Genomic DNA, 26942 nt, shown 5'->3' on the forward strand with positions numbered 1-26942 from the left:
ATTTGAATTCAACAAAAAACAGGAATTAAAAGTCTAATGTTGACCATGAAACCATTGTTGTAAATACCCATCTGGTCCATTAATGCCTTTTAAGGTAGGAAATCTGCCATTCTTACCTGGTCGGGCCTACATGTGACTCCAGAGCCACAGCGATGTAGTTACGTAAGAACTAGGAGCAGGGGTAGGCCATTTGGCCCCTCGAGCCTGCTCCGCCATTCAATAAAATCTTTTTGTGGACTCAGCTCCACTTACCCACCCGTTCACCATAACTCTTAATTCCGTTACTATTCAAAAGTCTATCTTTGCCTTAAAAAACATTCAATGAGGTAGCCTCAACTGCTTCACTGGGAAGGGAGTTCCACAGATTCACAACCCTTTGGATGGAGAAGTTCCTCTCCAACTCAGTCCTAAATCTGCTCCCCCTTATTTTAAGGTTATGTCCCTAGTTCTGATTTCACCCATCAGTGAAAACAACTTCCTTACTTCTATCATACTGATTCCCTTCAATTTTATACGTTTCTATAAGATCCCCCATTGTTCTTCTAAATTCTAATGAATTCTACTCAGTCTATTCAGTCTCTCCTCATAAGCCAACCCTCTCAATTCCAGAATCAACCTAGTGAATCTCCTCTGCGCCCTCTCCAGTGTCAATATATCCTTTCTCAGGTAAGGAGACCAAAAATATACATTGTACTCAAAGATATGGCCTCACCAGCACCTTATATAGCTGTAACATAACCTCCCTGTTTTTAAACTCCATCTCTCTGGCAATGAAGGACAAAATTCCATTCTTTTTAATTTACCTGCTGCACCTGCAAACCAACTTTTAGTGATTCATGCACAAGGACCAAGTCCTTCTGCACAGCAGCATGCTGCAATTTTTTAACCATATAAATTATAAACCATTTTGTTGTTATTCCTACCAAAATGGAAGACCTCCCATTTACCAACATTGGATTCCATCTGCCAGACCCTTGCCCACTCATTTAACTCTTTATACCCCTTTTCTGACTTTCGGTGTCCTCTACACACTTTGCTCTGCCGTTCATCTTAGCGTCATCTGCAAACTTTGACACACTACACTTGATCCCCAACTCCAAATCAGTTATGTAAACTGTAAACTCTTAAATGCCCTCAGGGATGGGCAATAGATGCTGGCCCAGCTACTGACACCCACATCCCATAAGCAAATTAAAAAAAGTGCCAGTCCAAGTTGGGCTGGATAATTTTTGCCATGAAGGTGAAAAGTTGGGGGTAAACTTTCTGGTCCTACCTGTTGCAGGAATTGTTGCAGGTGAGACGGAAAATTTACTGGACCATTGAAAGATCCATTATCTGGACCGGGATTGTCCGGCCTTGGGAAGCGTGGAACGGGAAAATCCTGCCCGGTTAAGCCCTAAGACTGGTCCTGACGAACTTGAGTGAATTGAGTGAACGTTAATATAGTGACAAACAGTTTACTCAAGCACAGCACACAGAAAACATCTGCCAATAAATTTCTTTGAGGAGATAAAGGAGAACTAGTGGCCATGATTTATTTAGATTTCCAAAAGACCTTTGACAAAGTGCTGCAAAGGAGACTGTTAAGTAAGTGAAGTGCCCATGGTGCTAAGGGTAAGATCCCGGCATGGATAGAGGATTGGCTGACTGGCAGAAGGCAGAGAGTGGGGATAGTGAGTGGGGAGAGTGAGTCTTTTTCAGGATGACATTTGGTGGCTAGTGGTGTGACTCAGGGGTCAGTACTGGGACCACAACTTTTCACAATATACATTAACGATTTGGAGGAAGAAACTGAAGGCACTGTTGTGATGTTTGCAGATGACACAAAAATATGTAGAGGGACAGGTAATATTGAGGAAGGGGGAGGGGCTGCAGAAGTACCTGGACAGGTTAAGAGAGTGGGCAAAGAAGTGGCAGATGGAATACAATGTGCAAAAGTGTGAGGCTATGCACTTTGGAAAGAGGAATGGAGGCATAGAGTATTTTGTAAATGGGAAAACGCTTAGGAAGTCAGAAACTCAAAGGGACTTGGGAGTCCTTATTCAAGATTCTCTTAAAGTTAACGTGCAGGTTCAGTCAGCAGTTAGGAAGGTAATTGCAGTGTTAGCATTCATGGGGTGAGGGCTAGAACACAAGAGCAGGAAGATACTTCTGAGGCTGTATAAGGCTCTGGTCAGACCCCATTTGAAGTATTGTGCGCAGTTTTGGGCCCCATATCTAAGGAAGGATGTGCTGGCCTTGGTAAGGATCCAGAGGAGGTTCAGAAGAACGATCCTTGAAATGAAGAGCTTGTCATATGAGGAATGGTTGAGGACGCTGGGCCTGTATTTGTTGGTGTTTGGAAGGATGAGGGGGATCTTATTGAAACTTATAGGATACTGCGAGGCATGGATAGAGTGGACATGGAGAGCATGTTTCCACTAGTGGGAAAAAACTAGAACCAAAGAGCACAACATCATGCTAAAGGGACAATCCTTTTAAACAGAGATGAGAAGGAATTTCTTCAGCCAGAGAGTGGAGAATCTTTGCTGTAGAAGACTGTGGAGGCCAGGCCATTGAGTGTCTTTAAGTCAGAGATAGATGGGATCAGGGGTTATGGGGAAAAGGCAGGAGAACGGGAATGAGAAAAATATCAGCCATGATTGAATGGCAGAGCAGACTTGATGGGCCGAGTGGCTTAATTCTGCTCCTATGTCTTATGGTCTTATATAGTGCAGGTCACTGGATGGTAGGGTGTGGCAGGAGCCATGACTGACCCTGATGCTCCTTTGCTCAGGAAACTTTATCTGAAATCAGACTATTGAATATACTTCCTCTGAGTACATTGTGTCAGACACATAACTGCTGGATGGTAAAATAGAGCTCAGATTTTTAACAATTAGCAGGCCTATTATTGTGAACAATAAAGAACACATGAAGAACGGAATTAAATATCCTATTAATCACTGAACTGTCGAGTGGGCCAGCTCTCCTGAATACCTGAGAAACTGATTATGGCGTTCATGAGAAAACATATCATCAGTTCATCTGTCAACCTCCTATCGTTCACCCTGTCAAATTGTTTAACTACAGTTAGTGATTCTCTGGAACTTTCTTTCTTATTCAAGGAAGGTTTTCTACATTATGACAATGACTACACTCAGAGATGCTCCATTGGTTGTAAGGTGCCTTGGAACATCTGATGGACAGGAAAGGCACAAACTGAATAAAAGATTTTCTTTGGAACATAGAAACCCTACAGTGCAGAAAGAGGCCATTCAGCCCATTGAAGTCTGCACTAACTCTCTGAAAGAACATCTTACCCCATGTACCACCCCCCGTCCCTTTCCCACGCATTTACCACTTTACCACGACTACTCCACCTAACCTATACATCTCTGGGCACTAAGGGGCAATTTAGCATGGCCAATTGACCTAACCTACACATCTCTGGACTCTGAGGAAACCAGAACACCCATGGAAACCCACAGAGTCATGGGGAGAATATGCAAACTCCGCATTGACAGTCACCTGAGGCCAGAATTGAACCTGGGCCCCTGACCCTGTGAGGCAGCAGTGTTAACCACAGTGCCACTATGCTGCCCTTAAAATCTTCAATATTACAGCAGCAGTTGTAATATTCAAACAAGTTCCCCTGTAACAAAATGTCCAAAATAAACTGCCTTGGACCAGAGTGAAAGCTTAGACGGTCGCTCCTCCCTTTATCCATAATCTCCGTCAACATTCCCTTAATTTTGGTGTAGAGATTCCGTGTTCCTGACAGAGCACTTTGCACTGAGTTCATTCATGTTACACTTTGACAGATTGCATGAGTCGGTTGCACAGCGAAGTATAATTCTCCATCAACTTCAATCAGAAGGAGCTAAAGTGAAGCAGACAATGTGTAGTTAAAAGCAACGATTTGCATTAACAGGCTCAGGTTTGAGTGGCCTTTTCTGCTGCAGTTTACAGCACATTTGAACTACACATTTCTGCGATTTGAATGTGCTTTAATTATCTCATTCTCCCAACATCTCTGTAGGAATATTTCGGGAGAAATTTTCATTTTAACCAATTTAATCTATTTCAAGATTAGTTCCAAAATTATGATTTAGAAAAAAGACTGCCCCTTGTTGTAGCAATTTTCTAAAATTACGCACATTAAATGTTAACCAATGATCTTTTAAAATCTCTAATCTTGCACAAAATAGAGATACCAAAATTTTAGCATGTTGAGTGCTGTGTACAGTTTTGATCACCACATATTACAGGAAAGAAGACACTGCACTGGAGACATTGCAGGCAAAAATGTTGTCAAGACTGGAGAATGCGAGCTCTGAGGAAAGATGATGTTTTCCTGAGAAAATGAGGCCAAGGGGTGACTCAATTCAATGATGAGGGTCTGAGATTGGGCCATGTACGCTGGGAGGAGGGGTCGCGGTGAGGGGGGAACAGGCTGGTAGTGGGGGTGAGGGGTGGGAAACCTCCCCCACAGGGCAGCCTGAGGCTACTGCACCTCGGTAGCTGGCGGGATGGGGTGACACGGTGCCACAGTAGCTAGCACTGCTATCTCACAGTGCTAGGGAGCCGGGTTCAATTCCCGGCTTTAGGTCACTGTCTGTGCGGAGTCTGAAGGCTCTCCCTGAGTTTACATGGGTTTCCTCCGGGTGCTCCAGTTTCCTCCGAAAGACGTGCTGATTAGATGCATTGGCTGTGCTAAATTCTCCCTCTGTGTATCCAAACAGGTGCCAGGGTGTGGCAGCTAGGGGATTTTCACAGTCACTTCATTGCAGTGTTAATGTAAGCCTTCTTGTGACATTAATAAATATACTTAAACCGAAACCTACCCAGTGCTAGCTCCCCCGGTCTGCCACTAGGAGGCTATTTCCAGGCAGCTGCACTGACCCTGCCAGATATGGCAAGCTCAGCCAAAAGTCTGCTGACTTTGGCAGCAGTTGAAAACCCTGCAGGCAGGCAGGACTGGAAAATCCTGCATCTACAAAGAACAAAGATCAAAGAAAATTGCAGCACAGGAACAGGCCTCCAAGCCTGCACTGACCATGCTGCCAACTGAATTAGACCACCCCACCCTTCCAGAGACCACAGCCCTCCATTCCCATCCTATTCATGTATTTGTCCAGACGCCTCTTAAGACTCACTATTGTATCTGCTTCCACTACCTCCCCCGGCAGCGCACTCCAGGCACCCACCACCCTCTGTGTAAAAAACTTGCCTTGCACATCTCCTTTAAACCTTGCCCCTCACATTATAAACCTGTGCCCCCTAGTAATTGACTCTTCCACCCTGGGAAAAAGCTTCTGACTATCCAATCTGTCCACGCCGCTCATAATCTTACAGACTTCTATCAGGTCCACCCCTCAACCTCTGTCATTTCAGTGAGAACAAACCAAGTTTCACCAACCTCTCCTCGTAGCTAATGCCCTCCATGCCAGGTAACATACTGGTAAATCTTTTCTGTACCCTCTCCAACACCTCCACACCCTTCTGGGAGCGTGGCGACCAGAAATGAATGCTATATTCCAAAAGTGCGGCCTGACAAAGGCTTTATTCATGGAGAAAACGTGGTGAAAAAACGCAGAGGAGAAATGTTTAAAAGAACGAACTGGCGGCCACTGCCCAGACTTATTCACCAGCCTGGTTTCAAGGCTTTGACTTCCCCTAGCACAATTTGAGCTTGGGATTTGGGAAATTGCGCACACTTCAATGCAGTTGTCACTGCCAAAACCATGAAGTAAAGTCTATAAATACTTACTGAATGATCTGTCCAATCAACTGTCACTCAGTCTGATGGATGAGTCTGGGAAGGTGCAGCTTGTCTCTTAGGTGCAAATGATGTTTTAGAACTAACTGAATAATAAAAACCCTTCATGCTTTTCCATCTGTGCCTTCTATATGTCGCCTTTTCAAAAGAAAAGTACATTTAATTGAGCAAGGAAGAGCACGAGATGGAATTGCAGTCATGAAGAGGAGATGCAAATGCTCTGTAGAATGTACAGAAAACAAAGCGACTGCAGCTGCTGGAAATCTAAAGGGAAAATTAAAGGAAATATTCAAAAAGAGAAAGAACTCAGCCTGTCAGTCCACTGGGTAGTCTGCAGTGCAGCTGTGACCATCTCTCAGTGGTGGCTGGGGGTGGGTTGTAGATGTGGTGGAGGTGGGGCGGGGGGGAGGGGAGCAGCATAGATGTCGGAAATGTTAGCTGGTGTTCTCTGCATGCCTCGCTTATCCACCACTCCCTCCTGACCCCGGCGGAAAACCATGGCAATGCCAGACAAAGTCAAACTCGCACTTCCAATCGACACCACCAGGTCCACGACCAAACCACATTGGAAAGGGAGAGATGGTGTTGATTAGAGACCAGTAGAGAAATTGGTGAAACCATCATGGAGAGTATCCCTTGAGACTTAACAGATGTTTAAGCCTCTCGCTTGCTGTGGAATAAAGGAGGCACACTTTCTGCTTCTTCACAAAATACCTTTATTTCTTTGATCACAATTCTCCACCAATAGAATATTGGTGAGAATATTGTGATCCCTTTATATGTAAGTGACCTCTATTAGATAATTGACATCAAATTAGGACTTAATTGGAAGATCTGTTAATCCATTCCTAACAGTGGGAGGTCCAGGAGGATGTGTATATAGAATGTAGAGGTAAAGTTTGGGGCAGAAGTGTACAGTAAAGGGTAAATGCTAACACTATTCTAGTAACAGTTATTGAGAGTGTGCATAAGGAGCTATATCACAATGATGTGATTCAGAGCGAGATGAGTGAAAAGAAACTAAGTGAGGAAGAGTAATCGGTCATCTTGTGAATGGTTAATTACGTTAATAAAAGTACATTTAAGGAAAGATCTTTACTTCCAGTGATATCTCTTACTATAGTAAGACAGCAAGAGGGTGTGTTAGGGTCGATTTCAGCAGGACCAGGAGATCCTGCTAGCAGGAACAGCCAGAATATCCTGCTCCCAATGTTTTCCAAGACATTCTGACAATAACAGAAGGAGGTATTGTTGGAGTTGTGCAGAGTGTTAGTTAGGCCACGGCTGGAGTACTGTGTGCAGTCCTGACCACGTCACCACAGGAAGGAGGTGATTACATTAGAGGGGGTACAAAAGAGGCTCACCACGATGCTGCCTGGAATGGAACATTTGAGCTGTAAGGAGCCACAGGGTAGGCTTGGAGTGTTTTCTTTAGAACAGAGAAGGCTAAGGTGTGTAAGACTATGAGGGGAATGGACAGGGTGAATAAGGAGGAGCTGCTCCCCTTGGTTGAGGAGTCAGTCATGAGGGGGCATAATTTTTGGGTACAGGGCAGGGGATTCAGGGGGGATTTGAGAAAAAGTTTTTCACTCTGAATGTGGTGAGAGTCTGGAATGCACTGCCAGGGAAGGTAGTGGAGGCTGGAAACCTTACAACCTTTAAAAAAATTTGGATGAGCACTTAAAATATCATAACTTTCAAATATATAGGGCAACTACAGGAAAATGGAATTAGCCTACCTTTAGTGGTAGATATTGTGGGTGCAGACTCAATGGGCCGAAGGGCCTTTTCTACGTTCTACAACTCCATGATTCTAATCCATCGGCCATTTCGGACAGAAAGGAAGAATAAATCCTTCACTTAGAGGGCAATGCATCTTTGGAATTTTCTAACTCCCAGTCCTGTGAATACTCAGTTGTTGAGTGTATTCAGTATGAAAGTCAACAGCTTCTTGAGCACTAAGTGCATCTTAGGATGTGCAGATGTGCGGAATGGGAGCTGATGCAAATCAGTTGTGATTTTATTGAATAATTGAACAGGCGTGGGGACCACAGGGCCTAGTCCTGTTTCTCTTTCGGATTTATGCCTTAGGGGGAAACGAAGGCCTAGTGGTATTAACACTAGACTATTGGAAACTCAGCTAACGTTCTGGGAACCCGGGTTCGAACCCCGCTGTGGCAGATGGTGGGATTTGAATTCAATAAAAAATATCTGGAATTAAGAATCTACTGATGGCCATGAAACGATTGTCGGAAAAAAAAATCTGGTTCACGAGTGTCCTTTAGGGAAGGAAATCTGCCTTCCTTATCCAGCCTGGTCTACATGTGACTCCAGAGCCACAGCAATGTGGTTGACTCTCAATTGCCCACCAAGGGCATCTATGGATGGGCAGTAAATGCTGACCCAGCCAGTGACACCCCTGTCCCACAAATGAATAAATAAAAAGTCTGGTAAAAAATTGTTTTTAGTTTCATTGTATGAGCGGTTTGTTGTTGTGTTTGTAACTTGTTGACTCTCTACTTTGGCAGAACATGTTTGAGAACAAGCCTTCCCTCCCGGAGTATAAAGTGGCGTCCATCCAGAAATCCCGCTTCATCCTCATGCACTACAGCATGTTCAAGGCCGGATGGGACTGGCTCATCTTACTGGCCACCTTCTATGTTGCTGTGACCGTCCCTTACAACGTCTGCTTCACCGAAAGCGATGATAGCTCCTCCACTTCCCGCAGCACGACCGTGAGCGACATCGCTGTGGAAATGCTTTTTATTTTTGGTAAGCCAGGTTTTTTCAGTCTTTCAGTCCTCCACCACAGAACACCACCCAGCACAATTTCTCCGGGGAAAATTTTTCCTGCTCCAAATGGGAATTCAGGAGAAAGCCAAAGAGCGGTGGGAATATGGAGCTTGTCATCACAGGGATTGTTTGAGGTCAATGGCATAGATTTATTCAAGAGGACATTACATTAAAAAATTAGAGAATTAGGGTTATTTGCTTTGATTTGATTTATTATTGTCACATGTAGTGGTATGTAGTAATAGGTATTTATTCTTATGCGCTGTACAGACAAAGCATACTGTTCATAGAGTACATTGGGGTGAAGGAAAGGAGAGTGTGCAGAATATAGTATTACAGTCATAGCTAGAGTGTAGAGAAAGATCAGCTTAATATAAGATAGGTCCATTCAAAAGTTTGATGGCAGCAGAGAAGAAGTTGTTCTTGAGTCGGTTGATACATGATCTCAGGCTTTTATGTGGCTTTTAGAAGAGGAAAGATTCAAGGAGGCATAAGCAGAGTATAAATGCCAGCATAGACCGGTTGGGCTAAGCGGCCTCTTTCTGTGCTCCATGTCCCCTATAAAGCTTGGACACTGGCTTCCCTCTGTGCTACATTGGGGCAGATAGATGTGCATTAGGTATGAAAGCTTTAACATATCAGTGAAAGAAAACAGTGACAAAAAATAGTTGAGTAAATGTCTTGGATGACAGTTCAGACTTTAGCTATGGTATCAGGGTGAAGTTGCTTCAATTTGCACCAATACTTGTGTAGGCGCAGCCTGAATCAGGACAGCCAAAGCCTGAGCAGATACCAAAGTGGAGAGGTGTGAATCTCCCCGGACAGAGAGAGTTTCAATCCTGATTCAGAGTCAGCTTGGTCCTTACTACCTGAGTTACGCCATCGTCCAGGATTGCTGCCAAGCCGAAAACATTTTACACCTGCCTGGGGTGTCAATGCACAGTTAATTGATGGAATTACCTCTGGGCTGTTGCTGCAATCTATGCTGCCTGTGGGCAGAATTTAATCCAGGCATTGGCTGGGTGGGGTGGTGCAGGGGTTGGGGGGCAGTGAGGGGATATTCTTGCCCACTTGCTGGACAGCGGGAGAGAGCCCTGCATTGCCTCCTTTGGGGAAGGCTTGGTGTACCCTCTTAAAAGCCTCAACTGGCATGAAGGCAGGAAGGACTTCCTGCCCTGGATGTAATCAGGGCAGAGGCAAAAAGGTGGCGATGTTCCCACCTGGCACCATCCCACCTAATGTAACGCTATACCCCTCCTTCTCCATACTCGCCACAGGGAGGGCATCAAATTCCACCCTACATATATATGAACAATCTGTGCAGCTCCTTGAATCATCCCGTGGGACATTCCCTCTGAAAAGATGGCAAGAACATGACTTGTAATATGTAAATACACTAGCTTTTAGCAGTGGGTTGCATTTGTTCAGGTTTTATGGAACAGTTCCTAAACATTTAGGGGAGGCAATGGCTTAGTGGTATTACCACTAGACAATTAATCCAGAAACTCAACTAATGTTCTGAGGACCCGGGTTCAAATCCCTCTACGGTGGAATTTGAATTCAATAAAAAATATCTGGAATTAAGAATCTACTGATGACCACGAAGCTATTGTCGATTGTTGGAAAAACCCAACTGATTCACCAATATCCCTTTAGGGAAGGAAATCTGCCATCCCTACCTGGTCTGTCCCACATGTGACTCCAGAGCCGCAACAATGTAGGTGATTCTCAACTGCCCTCGGGTAACTAGGGAGGGGCAATAAATGCAGGCCAGCCAGACTCCTGCAAACATGTCAGATCATTTCACTGTGTTAAAAGATGCTATACAAATGCAAGCTGCTGTTAGTGTCTAATTTCCGGGTGCCAGAGATTCACCGCTGTTGAAAATGGAACAATTTTGTCCCACGAATGAATAAAAAATAAATAAATGCCTCCCAATTGCTCACCTTGGGCTGGATTTTCCAACTGCCCTTGCCCCAAAACCAGAAGATCCCACCTGAGGCCAACGGAGCTTTCCATGGTCCGTCCCTCACCTGCTACCATTCCTGTGGCAGACAGAATGGGAAAATTCACCCTCTTATCTAGTTTATAATCCCCTCTGTCTCTTCTAACCATTTCTGTTTTGGATACTCATTTCTGCCACTTTTGCCTTGGCTATATCATTCACTTCCTGGGCCTCGATTCACCCTGTCCTTTTCCCAATTATTTCTGTTTCCCTAACCCTTCATCTATAGTGCCAGCATTACTATTGTAAGTCATAAAATTTGTAATTAAAAGTTAATTGAAGGATTGCCAAAGGCTTCTGCGAACTGTGTAATTCCAGTAAATGTCCTACTGGTATTTAAAATATTCAATAGTTTATGGAGCATAAACCCCCTTTGTCACAGAATTCGCCAACATCACTCCTCCTCTGGTCCCTCATCACCACTTCCAGCTCTGACTTGTTACTAATGTTGATATAGATGGTGTTACTCCAGGCAATCAAATAGTGGGCTTGCACAATGAGGCCAGCTGTCTTGCCTCCATTGCAACCAAGACTCATAACAATCAACTTTTTAAAAACTTATTAGCATCACAGGCTTAAGTTAACACTGTAATGAAGTTACTGTGAAAGTCCCCTAATGGTCACACTCTGGCATCTGTTTGGGTACACAAAGTTCTCCCTCAGTGTACCCGAACAGATGCCAGAGAGTGGCAACTAGGGGATTTTCATAGTAACTCCACTGCAGTGTTAATGTAAGCCTGCTTGTGACACTAATAAATAAATTTCAAACTGAGGAAGAATTTCGCATGGCCAATGCACCTAACCAGCTCGTCTTTCAGACTATAGCAGGAAACATCATCGGCTGGGATATTGAGTTTAAAAATTGACAAGCCACGTTGACGCTTTATAGAACCTTAAATAGGCCGCACTTGGAATATACTGTTCAATTCTGGTCGCCACACTGCCAGAAGGATGTGGAGACTTTGGACAGAATACAGAAAAGATTTACCAGATGTTGTCTGGTATGGAGGGCATTAGCTTTGAGGAGAAGTTGGAGAAACTTGGTTTGTTCTCACTGGAGTGACTGAGGTTGAAGGGAGACCTGATAGAAGTCATCAAGATTATGAGAGGCATGGACAGAGTGGATGGTCAGAAGCTTTTTCCCAGGGTGGAAGAGTCAATTACTAGGGGGCATAGGTTTAAGGTGTGAGGGGCAAGGTTTAAAGGAGATGTACGAGGCAGATTTTTACACATAGACCAGTGGGTGCCTGGAAGTTGTTGCTGGGGGAGGTAGTGGAAGCAGATACGGTAGTGACTTTTAAGGGCATCTTAACAAGTACATGAATAGGATGGGAATAGAGGGATGTGGTCACTGGAAGGGTGGTGGGTTTTAGTTAAGTTGGGCAGCATGGTCAGTGCAGGCTTGGAGGGCTGAAGGGCCTGTTCCTGTGCTGTAATTTTCTTTGTTCTTTGAAACCGGAGCACCCGGTGGAAATCCATGCAGACGTGGGGAGAAGGTGCAAACTTCACACAGACGGTGACCCAAGCCAGGAATCAAACTCAGGTCCCTGGCATTGTGAGGCAGCAGTGCTAATTACTGTGCCACAATGCCGCCACTTAGTGTAGGCTATGATGGTCGAACATTCATTCTTAATGCCTCAAGTTACATGCTATCGGCACTGCCGTCGTTATTATGGAATTAAAGCACATTGTTACTCAAATATTTTTCAATTTGTGACTAATTTCTTTCACAATTGGTGCTGTCTAGTGAGACTGGAACAAATAAATATGATTGCATTCTTAATTTGATCTCTACTTGTGAACGTGAAGCATATTCTTTTTGGCTATGCAAACTTATTGCTTCTGTTTCATCCTCAAAACTGAACACATTATGCCCAGTGATGTTTGCAGAACTGTGTCTAAGGGGGACAATAAATGATATTAAAATATAAAAAAAACTTTAAGACTGTGCCGCCAATAATCTGCCAAGGTTTTTTTATCAGATGAATTTCCAGCAGCTCTTTAGTTTTTCCTTTTGCAGTTTTGTCCTAGTTGGTGTTGATTTGCTAAGCAGTCAAATGCTGTAGGTTGCACTTGCCTGTACCAGACTGGTAGATGTAGCAGATTCATTGCACCATCTCAGATTGCAACTGATGAATAAAGGGGTTAATGGCTTTTGTCTACGTAGAATCATAGAATCCTTGCGGTGCAGAAGGAGACCATTTGGCCCATCAAGTCTGCACTGACCACAATCCCAGCCGAATCCTACTCCCGTAACCCCTCATATTTAACCTGCTAATCCCCTCGCACTATGGGGCAATTTAGCATGGCCAATCAACTTAACCCGCACATCTTTGGACTGTGGAGGAAACTGGAGCACCCAGAGGAAACCCACACAGACATGGGGACAATGTGCAGACTCCGCACAGAAAGTGACCCAAGCTGGGTCCCTGGCACTTTATTCTTTGATGAGATGTTGGAATTGCAGGCAAAGCCAGCATTTGTCACCCAACCCTAATTACCTCTGAACTGAGTGGCTTTCAGAGAATAGTTAATCATAGAAATCCTACAGAAGGAAGCCATTCAGCCCATCAGGTCTGCACCAGGTTTATCCAGGCCCTATCCCCCTAACCGTATGTATTTACCCTGCTACTCCCACTAACCGACTCATCTTTGTTCACAAAAGCAAGTTAACAAGGCCAATGCATCTCATCTTTGGAGTGTGGGGGGGAACCAGAGCACCCGGAGGAATCCCATGTCAACATGGGGCGAATTTTCCCGTTGCCATGGGAATCGCAGCAGTCGCAGGGTGGACCCTGGAAAACCCCATTGACCTGGGACGGGATTTTCTAGTTTTGGGACAAGCGCGGCTGGAAAATCCCATCCAGTCACCCAAGGTAGAATTGAAACTGGGTTCTATGAGGCAGCAGCGCCAGCCACTGTGCCAGCCAGGCAGGATTAATTGTAGATAACAAATAAAGGACAGAGCAGGAACTTCCCAGGTTCTTTCTGGCCTGCATGATACCACACTGGCTAATGCACATTGAGATATGAGTTATCACAAAGAGAAGTAATATCTCCACAGGTGTGAAATGTTTTTTTTATTCTGCATTTAAAATGTCTGGGCAGGGAAGCAGTTTATTGTTCTATTAAGTCACTTACTTGTTTTATCCTTTTTCTTAATGATGCTCTTTTCTCCGTCTCCAACAGATATTATCCTGAACTTTCGCACCACTTATGTCAGTCAGTCAGGTCAAGTGGTATATGATGCTCGATCCATTTGCATCCATTATGGAACCACATGGTTTATTGTGGATCTAATAGCTGCATTGCCATTTGATCTCCTTTATGCCTTTAACATCACTGTGGTAAGTGTACATTTAATACGGTTTCCCTCGGAACAGGGGCATGCCATTCTGTGGGGTGCTGAGCTTCATGGATATGTTCGTTCCTGAAGTGAGGGGCAGAGATCTTTCCCAATGGATAAGCTTAAACTTGATGAGCGGAATGTTCCCATCCTGTCCACTGTCCCCGTCCCGTCCACAGAGGCGAAAGTCCCGTCACCAAGTTACTTTATTTACACCATACATCTGTACGCAGCCAGCTCTCCAGTTTTTCCCCGCTGAATGCAAGCTGGGAGTCTGACACGCCTGCTTTAAACAGGGAGCAGGAGGTAGTTCCAGCAAGCCAACCTCATTAGCCTGGCTGAAGTCCTCACACTCACCATGGGAATTGTACCGGGCGGGATGGGACTTCAGGTAGGATTTTGCGGTCTTGTGGCGAACGTGGCTGGAAAATCCCACCCGATGTGTCGCACTGCCTTCTTCATCCTACTCGCTTGAATCAGAAGGTTAAAGGATTGAGTCCCACTCCATAGCATAAGCACTAAAAGGTAACGCTGACACTCCAGTGTGTTGCAATGTCAAAGACACTAGCTGCAATTTTCCGGCCATTCCCGCCCCACCACACGATTAAATACAACCAGCTTCAACTGCCCTTTATTTATAGTCTTATCCAATAAACATAAAAATGTGACTGTATAGTTAGTGGCTGAGGATTGTAATTTCAGTGGAATGTAACAGTGGGGGAAGGGTAATAATAGTTTGAATGGCTGTAAGCCAGGATAGAGAATTTGGCACTCAGCCAAATCTCCCTTCACTGCAGTGGGACCAATGGATCCTGCCGACATGAACAGCTGGAAAATCCACACCCCCCCCACCCCACCCACCCCGCCCCATCTTTCAGATGTTAAACCCAGACCCTGTTAGCCCATCAGAGATGGATATATTCCGAAGAAGGGGGACATTATCCCCAGTGTCCTGACCGATATCTAGCCCTTAACCAACATCACAAAAATAGATCATCCGCTCACGAATCACATTCCTCTTTACGGAAGCTTTGCTGTACGCAAAAGGCTGCTGGTTTTCCAATACTGTAACAGTGATGATACTGCACATCATTGGTGGTGAAGTGCTTTGGGATGTCCTGTAGTTATGAGATTTTAAGTTATTTATTAGTGTCACAAGTAGCTTTACGTTAACACTGTGATGAAGTTGCTGTGAAAATACCTAGTTGCCACACTCCGGCGCCTGTTCGGGTACACTTCAGGAGAATTTAGCACGGTCAATGCATCTAACTAGCATGTCTTTCGGACTGTGGGAGGAAACCGGAGCGTTAACAGGATATCTAACAGGAAGCAGAGAGTTGGCTATCTAACAGGAAGCAGAGAGTTGGAATCAGTGGGTGCTTTTCTGGTTGGCAGTTGGTGACTAGTGGAGTGCCGCAGGGATCGGTGCTGGGGTCTCAACTGTTTACCATTTACATAGACAATCTGGAGGAGGGGGCTGAGTGTAGGGTAACAAAATTTGCTGATGACACGAAGATGAGTAGAAAAGCGAATTGCGCGGAAGACATGGAAAGTCTGCAGAGGGATTTGGATAGGCTGAGTGAGTGGGTAAGGACCTGGCAGATGGAGTATAATGTTAACAAATGCGAGGTTATCCACTTTGGAAGAAATAATAGTAGGAAGGAATATTATTTAAATGGTGAAAAGTTGCAGCATGCTACTGTGCAGAGGGACCTGGGGGTCCTTGTGCATGAATCGCAGCAACTCAGTCTGCATGTGCAGCAGGTGATCAGGAAGGCGAATGGAATGTTGGCCTTTATAGCGAGGGAGATAGAATATAAAAGCAGGGAGGTCTTGCTGCAACTGTACAAGGCACTGGTGAGGCTGCAACTGGAGTACTGTGTGCAGTTTTGGTCCCCTTATTTGCAAAGGAATATATTGGCCTTGGAGGGAGTACAGAGAAGGTTCACCAGGATGATACCGGAGATGAGGGGATTAGCTTATGTGGAGAGATTGAATAGACTGGCCTGTACTCATTGGAGTTTAGAAGGCTGAGGGGGGAATCTTATAGAGACTTACAAGATAATGAAGGAGCTAGATAGGGTAGAGGTAGAGAGATTCTTTCCACTTAGAAAGGAAACCAGAACTAGAGGGCACAGCCTCAAAATAAGATGGGGGGAGGCAGTTTAGAACAGAGTTGAGGAGGAACTTCTTCTCTCAAAGGGTGGTGAATCTCTGGAATTCTCTGCCCATTGAAGTAGTGGAGGCTACCTCGTTGAATATCTTTAAGTCACGGTTAGATAGATTTCTGATCGATAAGGGAATTAAGGGTTATGGGGAGCAGGTGGGTAAGTGGAACTAATCCACTTCAGATCAGCCATGATCTTATTGAATGGCTCGAAGGGCTAGATGGCCTACTCCTGCTCCTATTTCTTATGTTCTTATGTTCACTCTGAGGAAATCCACGCAGACACAGGGAGAACGTGCAGACTCTGCACAGACAGTGACCCAAGCCAGGAATCAAACTCAGGATCCTGACCCTGCTGACGCTGTGCGGCAGCAGTGCTAATCACTGTGCCACCGTGCCACCTCCGGCGCTATATAAATGCAAGGCTTTTTTGTGTATCTACCTTTTACACACAATTGCTTTCAGATTTTTACCCTCTTGGAGAGGAGGTAGGGCAGGAATGAAAAAGGGATAGAAGGCATGAACAACATAAAAACATTGTGTATAGTTCCCAGGAGCAGACACTTTTGCTGCATAATATCAATGATTTCACTGCCCACGCAATTATAACTCAAAATGATGATTCACTTGTGAAATAACAGTCAGCAGCTACATCAGGCACTAATCCAGAATTCATATCAAGATCGTACCATCTTGGCACGTTGATAGCAATAATAATGAACTTTACATTAGTGCAAGGACATCATGATCTATTTCGGACTGTAACACTTCCACTGAGCTGTCCAGTGCTCCCTGTGCCCAGTAACAAACGCCCTATTCATTAAGTTTTTTCTAAATTAAAGAAATAAGGTCTACAATACTTCAGGTTTCTCCAATTCTGCCGTCTTATAGAAAGCTAATTATTTTCATTAATCTAACTTGTTTTCGTCTGAATCATGTTTAACTGCCAGCAATTGATATCTAATTGAATTATTTCAGTAATTAGATGATGGAACTGATTGTAATGAACCCAAAATGTTAGGCGGAGAAGTGTGTAATGGGCACATTTTCTGTATATTAATTCTGTAACCACTCAGTTACCATCAAACAGAGAGGCCCATATCGTTTGACAATGTTCTCTGTGGCCCAGGACCTATTTGGCAAATTTGTGTACACTGATGTCAAATATGAATAAATAAATATTTGAGTTGTTTGGCCATTAGGCAGTGTTAGCAGGATTTTCGATGAGGTGGCAATTAGACTCAGGAAACCAATGTCACAGTACAAAAGAAAGAAATTTATTAAAGGCCGGTGATCAAAGGGAAAAATTATCTTGATGGTCACAGATACAGAATACTCGGTCGTCTCAGACATGTTCTGAAATTATCAGTGAAAACAGAACAGTTATACATTTTCTTTATCAGAATTCCCACCCTTCATTAGTTTAAAATTAATTTAATTTAGTTTACATGAATCAATATAAATCTCTGTCAAGCACCAACTGCATTGTTCTTCCCAACATGATGGTTCCTCATTTGTCCATTAAACTCGGATGCTAACTCCTTTTTGGCTAAAGCTCCTTCCCTGTTGTTTGGTTACGGTAGATGCTACCGTAAGGGTCAAAGTGGAGGTTCCCACTGGCTTACTGCCAAGCTGAATAGAACTGCGTTCCTGTGTCCAGGGACATATCTATTCTGTGACTGAACCTATTCATCATGTTGTAAAATATGTTCCCTCATAAGAAACTTCCAGGTATATGTTCTGCTGGCTAATGGGTCCCCAGGCCTTTGGCTCTAAACTATTTCCTTTTCCCATCATGCCTTTTGATAACCTGTGTTGGCCAAAGTGACCAATCACAGCACATTATTTAAAATACATTAAAATATTAGCTTTTATGTTTTAAAATCATAGTTACTTGTTTAATTCTGTTACTGCATTCACATATGTGTAAATTATTTGATTGTTTTAAGAATTATTTAACTCTTTACTGTTAGTAGTGCCTGTGTATACTGTCTAAAAACTAAGAACAATGTAAAATAATTGCTTTTGGGCAGTAAAGGTATCAAGTCAGTTGTTGGTAAAAATTGCTTATCACATCCAAGGAAGTGACAGAGACCGGGATTTTTATCTGGAGTGGAAACCTAGAGCATCTTCAGAAAGTCTCTTGGCACCAGTTAGATTTCCTGGGAAATTGTCTTTTTTAGGTACACTCTTGGCAAATTTCAACCTTCACTGGGGAGCTTCTGAGGACTGAAGATAAAATGGCCACAGCAATTCTTAAATTAGACTTCCACTCCCCCCAGTAACACTGCACAGCCTCCAAAGTGAGGGGCAGGGAGATGGTGCTTTGATATTTGATTACATTCTGGTTCAATTTCTCTTTGCTCAGTATCACTTGTATAGGAGACAAAGCCATTTCATTTTTAAATACCCACTGACTCCTTGCTCCCCCTCCCCATCATCATTTCAGTTTTACATGCCTGACATTCAAGTGTCCTTGTGCTCAGCCTTTAGTGGTCTGCATGCTTCACTGCTCGAATTGCAACCCAATCATTGAATCCCTCCAGTGAGTGTCATTGTACTTCTAAAACATTGAATGGCAGTAATGAACATCAGGAACTGTGATAGTGATGCCTCGATCCCCCTCATTCTCCTTGACCTGTCGACAGTCTTACTCATAGAATCCTACAGTGCAGAAGAGACCAATTGAGCCTGCACTGACAACAATCCTATACAGGCCCTATCCTTAACCCCATGTGTTTACCCTGCTAATCCCCCTGACACTAAGTGGCAATTTACAAAGAACAAAGAAAAGTACAGCAGAGGAACAGGCCCTTTGGCCCTCCAAGCCTGCACTGATCATGATGACCTGACTAAACTAATTGGTACAGCCAATCAACCTCGCACGCGTATCTTTGAACTGTGGGATTGCACCCGAAGGAAATCCATGCAGACATGGGGAGAATTTGCAAACTCCACATAGCTCCCCCAGGCTGGAATTGAACATGGGTCCCTGGCACTGTAAGGCAGCAGTGCTAACCACTGTGCCACCATGCCACCCCACAGTGGATTGCATTATCCTCCTGGGTGTCTGCTCCTCTGTTATCCTGTTCCCTGGGCATGCCCTCACTTGATTTCACCCCTACCTGTCTAATCATAGCTAATACATCTCTCACAATGCTATTCCCATCCAGCCAGACAAAAAGCAAAGAACAAAGAAAATTGCAGGATAGGACCAGGCCCTTTGGCCCTCCAAGCCTGCACTGACCATGGTGCCCGACTAAACTAAAACCCCCTACTCTTCCAGGGCCCATATCTCTCTATTCCCATCCTATGCATATATTTGTCCAGATGCCCCTTAAAACTCACTATTGTATCTGCTTCCACTACCTCCCCGGGCAGTAAGTTCCAAGTACCCACCACCCTCTGTGTAAAAAACTTGCCATGGGAATTTTTTAAGAATCAATTCCTTAGAACAAAGAACAGTCCAACACGGGAACAGGCCCTTCAGCCCACCATGTCCGTGCCAACTCAGATGCCTCTCTAATATTTTCTTGCCTCTACATGGTCCTTATCCCTCTATTCCCTGCCTATTCATGTGTCTATCCAGATGCCACTTGAACATTGTTATAGAATCTGCTTCTGCCATCTCCTTCAGCAGCTCATTCCAGGCATTCACTACCCTCTGCGTGAAAAACTTGCTCCTTACATCTCTTTTAAACTTTTCCCCTCTCACTCTCAACCTATGGCCCTGTGTAATTGACCCCTTGACCCTGGGAAAAAGACTTTGACTATCCTCTATATCTAAGCCTGTCATAATCTTGTAAATCTCTTTCAGTCCCTTTTTATCCTCCGACACTCCAATGACAATAATCCAAGTTTGTTCAACCTTTCTTTATAGTTCATATCCTCCAAACCAGGCAACCTCCTTAAAGGTACACTAACATCACAAGGGACATACTTGCCCTGAATTATTAACAACTGACTTTTCAAATACTCCCATGTATCAGATGTGGATTTACCCTTAAATAGCCCCTCCCAGTCTATATTCCCTAGCTCCTGCCATAGTTAGCCTTCCCCCAGTTTAGTACTTTCACTCTGGGATGACTTCTATCCTTTTCTACAAGTATCTTGAAATTTATAGAATTGTGATCACTGTTCCCCAAATGGTCCCCCACTGAGACACCAATCACCTGTCCGGGCTCATTTCCCAGAACCAGGTCCAAGATAGCCCCTTCCCGAGTTAGACTATCTACATATTGCCCCAAGAAGCACTCCTAGACACACTGAACTATCTCTGCCCAGTCCAAGTTCCTGGTACTAAAGGAGTCCCAGTCTGTGTTGGGGAAGTTAAAATCATCCATCACAAAACTCTGTTTTTATTACATCTTCCTATAATCTGCTAACATATCAGTTCTTCTGCTTCATGCTGGTTGTTGGGAGGTCTATAGTATAACCCCAACAGTATGATTACACCACTCCCATTCCTGTGTTCTACCCGTATGGTCTCATTGCATGATCCCACCAAGGTGCCCTCCCTCTGTATAGCTATGACATTCTCCCTCATCAGTAAAGAAACACTCCCACCTCTTTTGTCACCTATCTCTCCTGAAGAGTCTAAATCCTGGAATGCTAAACCGCCAGTCCTGTTCTTCTTTCATCTAAGTCTCTGTAGTTGCCACAACGTCATAATTCCATGTAGTAATCCAAGCTTTAAGATCATCTGCCTTACCTGTCATACTCTTTGCGTTAAAACAAACACACCTGAGACCATCTGTCCTGTCATGTTTTGTACACTCTCCCTGTGTTTATTTCCCTTAGCCTTACAGGACTCATTTACTGAGTTCTCCACAGTCTTTGTACTCTCTGAACTACTGTGGATCCCATCCCTCTCAACTGTTTCTCACCTTTATGCCACCTTTTGATCACATCATCTACAACTACAGAGTCAGCTCTAACGTGTACAATGATGACACACATTTGTCCCTTGACCCCCTCTATGCCATCAGATGGTTTGCCTGACATCCAGCACAGGATGAGCCATCACTCCCTCCAACGGTTCAGAACACCAAAGTCAAAATCTTTGACTGTTAGCAAGGATTGCATCCAATCAAATATCCCAGGTCAAAACAAACTCTGGTGGCCTGTTCAACTGCTAACTGAATCCTGGCCCCTATCACGTCTATCGCAAAGGTCATCTAATTCCACTGCAACCTTATTTCCATTCCCACCTTAGCCCATCTGACACCAAAATCCTTATTCTTGCTTTAGATTTGACTACCTCTGGCTGTACTACTGTGTCAAGCAGAAGGACAGCTGTACTCCTTCCATGTGTACCCAAGTCTTTTATTGAACTGATCTTGAGATGTTTGCCTCCAGGGACAGCCACGTGGCATAGTCATAGAGGTGTCACTCAGACTGGTTCCATTTAAAAACACAAACATCCCCTTTTTTATCTCAAAGAAAAGATACAAACATCACTCTTTTCCTTTTGCTGGCAACCATCCTTCACATCTAGGGCAGTGAATATCTTTGTCTTGGCAAGTTGGGGCAAAATTCCTTCGATGGTTGGCATGGGTTAATGAGATCTCTTCAGTGTGCATAATTTAGATCATTTGGGTCTAAGCGTAATGGCAGCTTTCCAGTTTGTTTTACTGCTACCAGGCTGCTCATCAAGTTTGTGGCAGTTGTCACTTTTTTGATTCTTCAGTTGTGTCTTGAGGGCAGCAGGGTGAATTGCAAGGGCTCAAATCGCTGGGCACCACACCAAATTCACCTCGCAGGTGTGTGCACACTATCAATGTGCTGGGGAAGATGGCACAGAGTACAGGGGAAACCCTGGACTGAGCATCCTGCCCTTATCTTGCGCAGGAATCAAGTTTTCACTTCAGATTGACAGGAACATAGCAAGGAATTATTGAAGAAGTAAAATCAGTGGGAGTTTATTTACAGTGGTGAACATTATGTAAAACCACGTTCATATCTTGCCTTGCGCGTCTTGGTGCATCCCATGGCAGAGGTGGAGGCAACTTCCTAATTACTATGCCCTGTTGTCTGTGATGACCTTGGTGGTGGGCATCCTCTGGAATGCCAGGACATGGAGGGCCTTGGCCTGTTTTGGGGGTCGTGCTATGTGGAGCTGGAGCTGATGCGATCACAGGTAGAGGGAATTCGAATGGGGGGATGGGGGAACATTAATAAGACTGCAGGATGTAGGAGGAGAAATAGGCCATTCAGCCTGTCGAGTCTGCTCTCCCATTCAATGAGATCATGACTGATCTGATGTGATAGCCCTTACCTCCACTTTCCTGCCTTATCCCATACCCTCAATTCCCTGACTGATGAAGAGTCTGTATTTGGGTGACGGATCTGCTATGTCGGAGTCTGTGAATTGTCTTGATTCTTCTGCATTGGTGTCGGTACTGGAGTCGAGGACTTGGCTCATAGATCTCCTCAGCTGCTTCCCAGATGTGCCTGCGAACGTATGGGGATGTCATTAGTTCATAGCAGGGTCCTGGGAAACAGAAGGGTGGGGGGGAGTGCGATTCTCCTATCCCGTTGAGCTAATTTTCTCACGCAGCATGGTGGGAGAATCTCACATCCGTGCATATGTGGGATTCATGCATATGTTCTCGCTGCGCATGCATCTTCCAGCACAGGATTTCCGACATCATGTGATTTGTTAGGTTGTTGGGGGGGCGCGGGGGAGAGGCTGGAGATAGGGGCAGTCTGGGACGAGAAAGGGTCTGGGCTGGCCCAGGAATGGTTGGGGGGGCTGACGTTGTGGGGTCCCGGGCTGGCCAGTGATTAAGAGAGAGGCTGACAGTTCGGAGCCACTGCCCATGCACGGAGGCCTGCTGGTTTCAGGCTCCCGGGTGAATCCATGATTTACATTGTTATTCAGTCTGGTGGCCTCCACATTCTAGTGTGAACTCCCAAAAAAAACTAGTGTGAGTTACTCTAGTTTTCCAACAAATTCAACACTTAGAACTTTTTTGAGAGAATTCAACCTGTAATATCGTTCAGGGCATGGTAGCCTGACAGATGTTGCAGTGTTGGATCCTCACTTGGTTAATCACCACCAACCTCACCATCAGCACAGGAGCGGTTCACGTTTCCCCGGCCAGATAAATGGCTCTGTTCTCAAAGTCCGTGAAGATCTTAATTTCTGGCACCCTTCCATCCGTCTGAGATCTCTCCCTCGTGTTGTGTGCCAGCTGTCCTGCATGTTGACAGATGGAAAGAGTGTGAGGAAGCATGCCAGGGCAAATAATGAGGATGCCCAGCATGAGTGGATGGTGCGTGGGACCAGGGACGTGACAAGGACGTGACCTACAGGGAAGATGAAGATGAGTGTGGGACGGTTAATGGTGGTGTCCCTTGAGCTGGCATTGAGTGAGATCCCTGTAGATGTGAGATGTGTCAGTAAGGTTGTGAGTGATGAGAATAGTGACGTACCCTGGCAAAACAGAGAATCATAGAATAAAATCCCTACAGTGTAGAAGGAGACCATTCAGCCCATCGGGTCTGCACTTACCACAATCCCACCCAGACCCTATTCTTGTAACCCCAGACCTATTTCCCATAACTCTAAGTATTTCCCAACTAATTCCCCTAACATACATATCTTAGTAAAATATGGGGCAATTTAGTATAGCCAATCCACCTAGCCTGCACATCTTTGGACTGTGGGTCAACACCTGGAGGAAACCTACCCTGATACGGGGAAAATGTGCAAACTCCACACAGACAGTCACCCGAGGCTGGAATTGAACCCAGGTCCCTGGTGCTGTGAGGCAGCAGTGCTAACCACTGTGCCATCATGCTATTCATGCCGATCATTCGTCTGGTGGTACTGACCACCACTGCCACTGTGTCCAATGCTCAATTGGTGACCTTGGTCTTCACCCAGGGCATGGGCAGAGTACTTCATGATGAACCTCCGCTGTGTTCAGCTGGCGCTCAAGGGACATGTCTGTAAATGTGAAGGCTGAATGTCTCCTTGGTTTGGCAGCCATTACATCCTGGTGCCTTGCTGGGCCTTGCAGTGTGCTAGCTATATACAAGGATGGCCTTTACACGTGGCACCTGGATCATTGAGGCGCTGTGACGAGAGCATGGGCGAATCAGATGCTGCCTGCCAGTGATACAGCATGGAACCCTTACTTGCCAGATTTTTAGTCTAAGTGCCCCCAATATGGCCAAAAATGCCACCATTGTTGTCAGTGTGCTCACTGCCTAATTTCCTAGCTGACTTTGCTGATCTTTGAGATGGTTCTGCCCAAAATTTATTCAACAGCTTTTTTCACTCTAATTCTAGGGAGGAGGACAAGTTAATTTACTGACTGTAGTTTATAGTCCAATTAGTTTATATCTTAAGCCAACATACCAGTTTGCATCTTCAGCCCTTTGTAGAACCCACCCACCCTGCCCCGTCTTTGTCTGGTTCCATCCGTTGAAGGGGTGCTTGGAAGTGGTTTTTTACTTCCTGAGGATTGGGTGGTCTTGACTGCTTTGGCATTTTACCAAACGAGGTTTTTGTCTTGTCAGAATTGGTCAAAAGTTGATATTTCTCAAAGTCTTTTTGCACAATTTCAAACACAGATGTTCTATCTCTGAACAGAGCGGCTTTGTTCAACTTGATAGCACTGTCTGGGAGAACATGACAGAAAACTGAGTTTTAACAGAAACACAACTGTCCCCAGTCTTCAAAGCATGAATCAACCTTAAACAAGAGGTTAATTTTTACTTCAGTCATTACTGAAGGATTATGGCCTGTTGTTAAGGTGCAAAGTCACATAAAAGGAGGACATCCACTTCCTGATTGTCCAGTTTCAAGAGAATTTCGAAGGACTGACTCCGGAACAATTTCCTATCCTGGCATGGAGGACGAGGTTTGCCAATTCTGGTTAGATGTTTCTTCACATGAACTCTTGCCCCCCAACCACGCCACCCCCATATCTCTCCTAGCACAGTGGTTAGCACTGCTGCCTCACAGTGCCAGGGACCCGAGTTTGATTCCCTGCTTGGGTCACTGTCTGTGTGGAGTTTGCACATTCTCCCCGTGTTTGCGTGGGTTTGCTTCAGGTACTCTGGTTTCCTCCCACAGTCTGAAAGACATGCTGGTTAGATGCATTGGCCACGCTAAATTCTCCCTCAGTGTACCCGAACAGGCGCCGGAGTGTGGCGACTAGGGGAATTTTACAGTAACTTCAGTGCAGTGTTAATGTAGACCTACTTGTGACTAATAAATAAACTTTAAACAACATGCCTATCTTCAACTGGGGGAACTAACAGACCCTTTGTTTTCCAGTTGAATGATTGTTGATTCTAAGTCAAATAGTTGATCCTCTTATCTCCAATATTATTATGACCAAAAAACCAACTTCACCAAAGAGCAAATTGAAACTGTTTTTTTTTAATGCCTCTGCAATATTTTTTCTTGGTTGCTCAAGTTCCCCAGATTCTTGTTCAAATCCTGATGACTCCCAAGTCAATTCTGAAGGGTTTGCAACAGGATGAATGTTTAAGCTGGGAGTGTGTCATTAAGCAAGAGAAATAAACACAAAGTAAACCCAGATTACATATTTTAAATCAGAAAGATCCTTGCAAAAAAAACCAACAAAAACTAAGCAGTAAATTTAAACCTAATCTTAGAAAGAATACTTTTACTCAAAGCAGAATAAATTGCCAGATAGAATAGTAGTAAAGTTTATGTGTTACAAGTTGGCTTACACTCACACTGCAATGAAGTTACTGTGAAAATCCCCTAGTCGCCACACTCCAGTGTCTGTTCAGGTATACTGAGGGAGAATATAGCATGGCCAATTCACCTATCCTGTAAGAGGAAACTGGAGCACCCAGAGGAAACCCATGCAGGCACAGGGAGAACGTGCAAACTCCACACAGACAGCGACCCATGTCAGGAATTGAACCTGCATCCCTGCTGCTGTGAGGCAGCAGTGCTAACCTCTGTGCCACCATGTCACCAGTGGAATACTTGAAAATACACCTGGATGCAAACAGCGGTAGAGGGATGAACTCTGCTAGAAGGGCTTTTCTCATTCTCAGCATCTTGTGGCCATCATTTTCAGTGTTTACAGCCCCCTTAACTTCTGGAAAGAGACCAAAAAGAAATAAAGACCTTGAATGAAGAAAAACAGCTTGGTAGCTCAACCTTTGCTCAGTGATTACTGAAGAATATCAGGAATGTCTGTCTATGTGGGTTTTTTTCCCTATTTACCAGGCACAAGCTTGTTAGTATGTTAACACAATATGTGGTTAGCATAGTACCAGTTTAGAAGTGCAGAAAAATCATTTATTACCATAAATATTCACAGATGCATTCAACAAAGTTACTATTCCACACGACTTCTATTACTGGCAATATTTCATATTATAAAATGGCAGCACTCTACAATATGTTCAAGAGTTGTTGGTTTTGTTTGATTTGTAATGAGAATTTTTTTAAATTCATTCGTGGGACGTGGGCAATGCTGGCTGGCCAGCATTTATTGCCCACCCCAAGTTGCCTGAGGACAATGAGAGTCAACCACCTTACTGTGGGCCTGGAGTCACATGGAGGCCAGACCAGGTAAGGATGGCAGATTTCCTTCCCTAAAGGAACATTAGCGAACCAAATGGGGTTTTTGTTTGACAATAGTTTCACGGTCATCAGTAGATTCTTAATTCCAGATATTATTTATTAAATTTAAATTCCACCATCTGCTGTGGTGGGATTTGAATCCAGTTCCCTAGAACATTAGCCAAGTTTCTGGATTAATAGCCTAGCGATAATGTCACCTCCACAATTGCATAGTTGTTTATATTTTATGAAATATAATAATAATACTGGATCTAAAATCTATCTGAAGTTTAAAAAATCCTGTAA

The 26942-nt window shown here is 44.4% G+C and overlaps 1 protein-coding gene across 1 annotated transcript in view; it reads left to right on the top strand.

The window, feature by feature from the left end:
* Positions 1–26942, top strand: part of LOC145359312 (voltage-gated delayed rectifier potassium channel KCNH4-like) — a 187060-nt gene that overhangs the window by 77494 nt on the left and 82624 nt on the right. Inside the window, exons 5-6 of the mRNA XM_080213902.1 lie at positions 8290–8533; positions 13749–13906. Of these exons, the coding sequence (XP_080070028.1) occupies positions 8290–8533; positions 13749–13906 (402 nt within the window). The remainder of the gene's footprint in view (positions 1–8289; positions 8534–13748; positions 13907–26942) is intronic.

The sequence above is a fragment of the Carcharhinus amblyrhynchos genome, chromosome 27 (genome assembly GCF_965287045.1).
Source record: "Carcharhinus amblyrhynchos chromosome 27, sCarAmb.v2.hapA, whole genome shotgun sequence".
Taxonomy (NCBI): domain Eukaryota; kingdom Metazoa; phylum Chordata; class Chondrichthyes; order Carcharhiniformes; family Carcharhinidae; genus Carcharhinus; species Carcharhinus amblyrhynchos.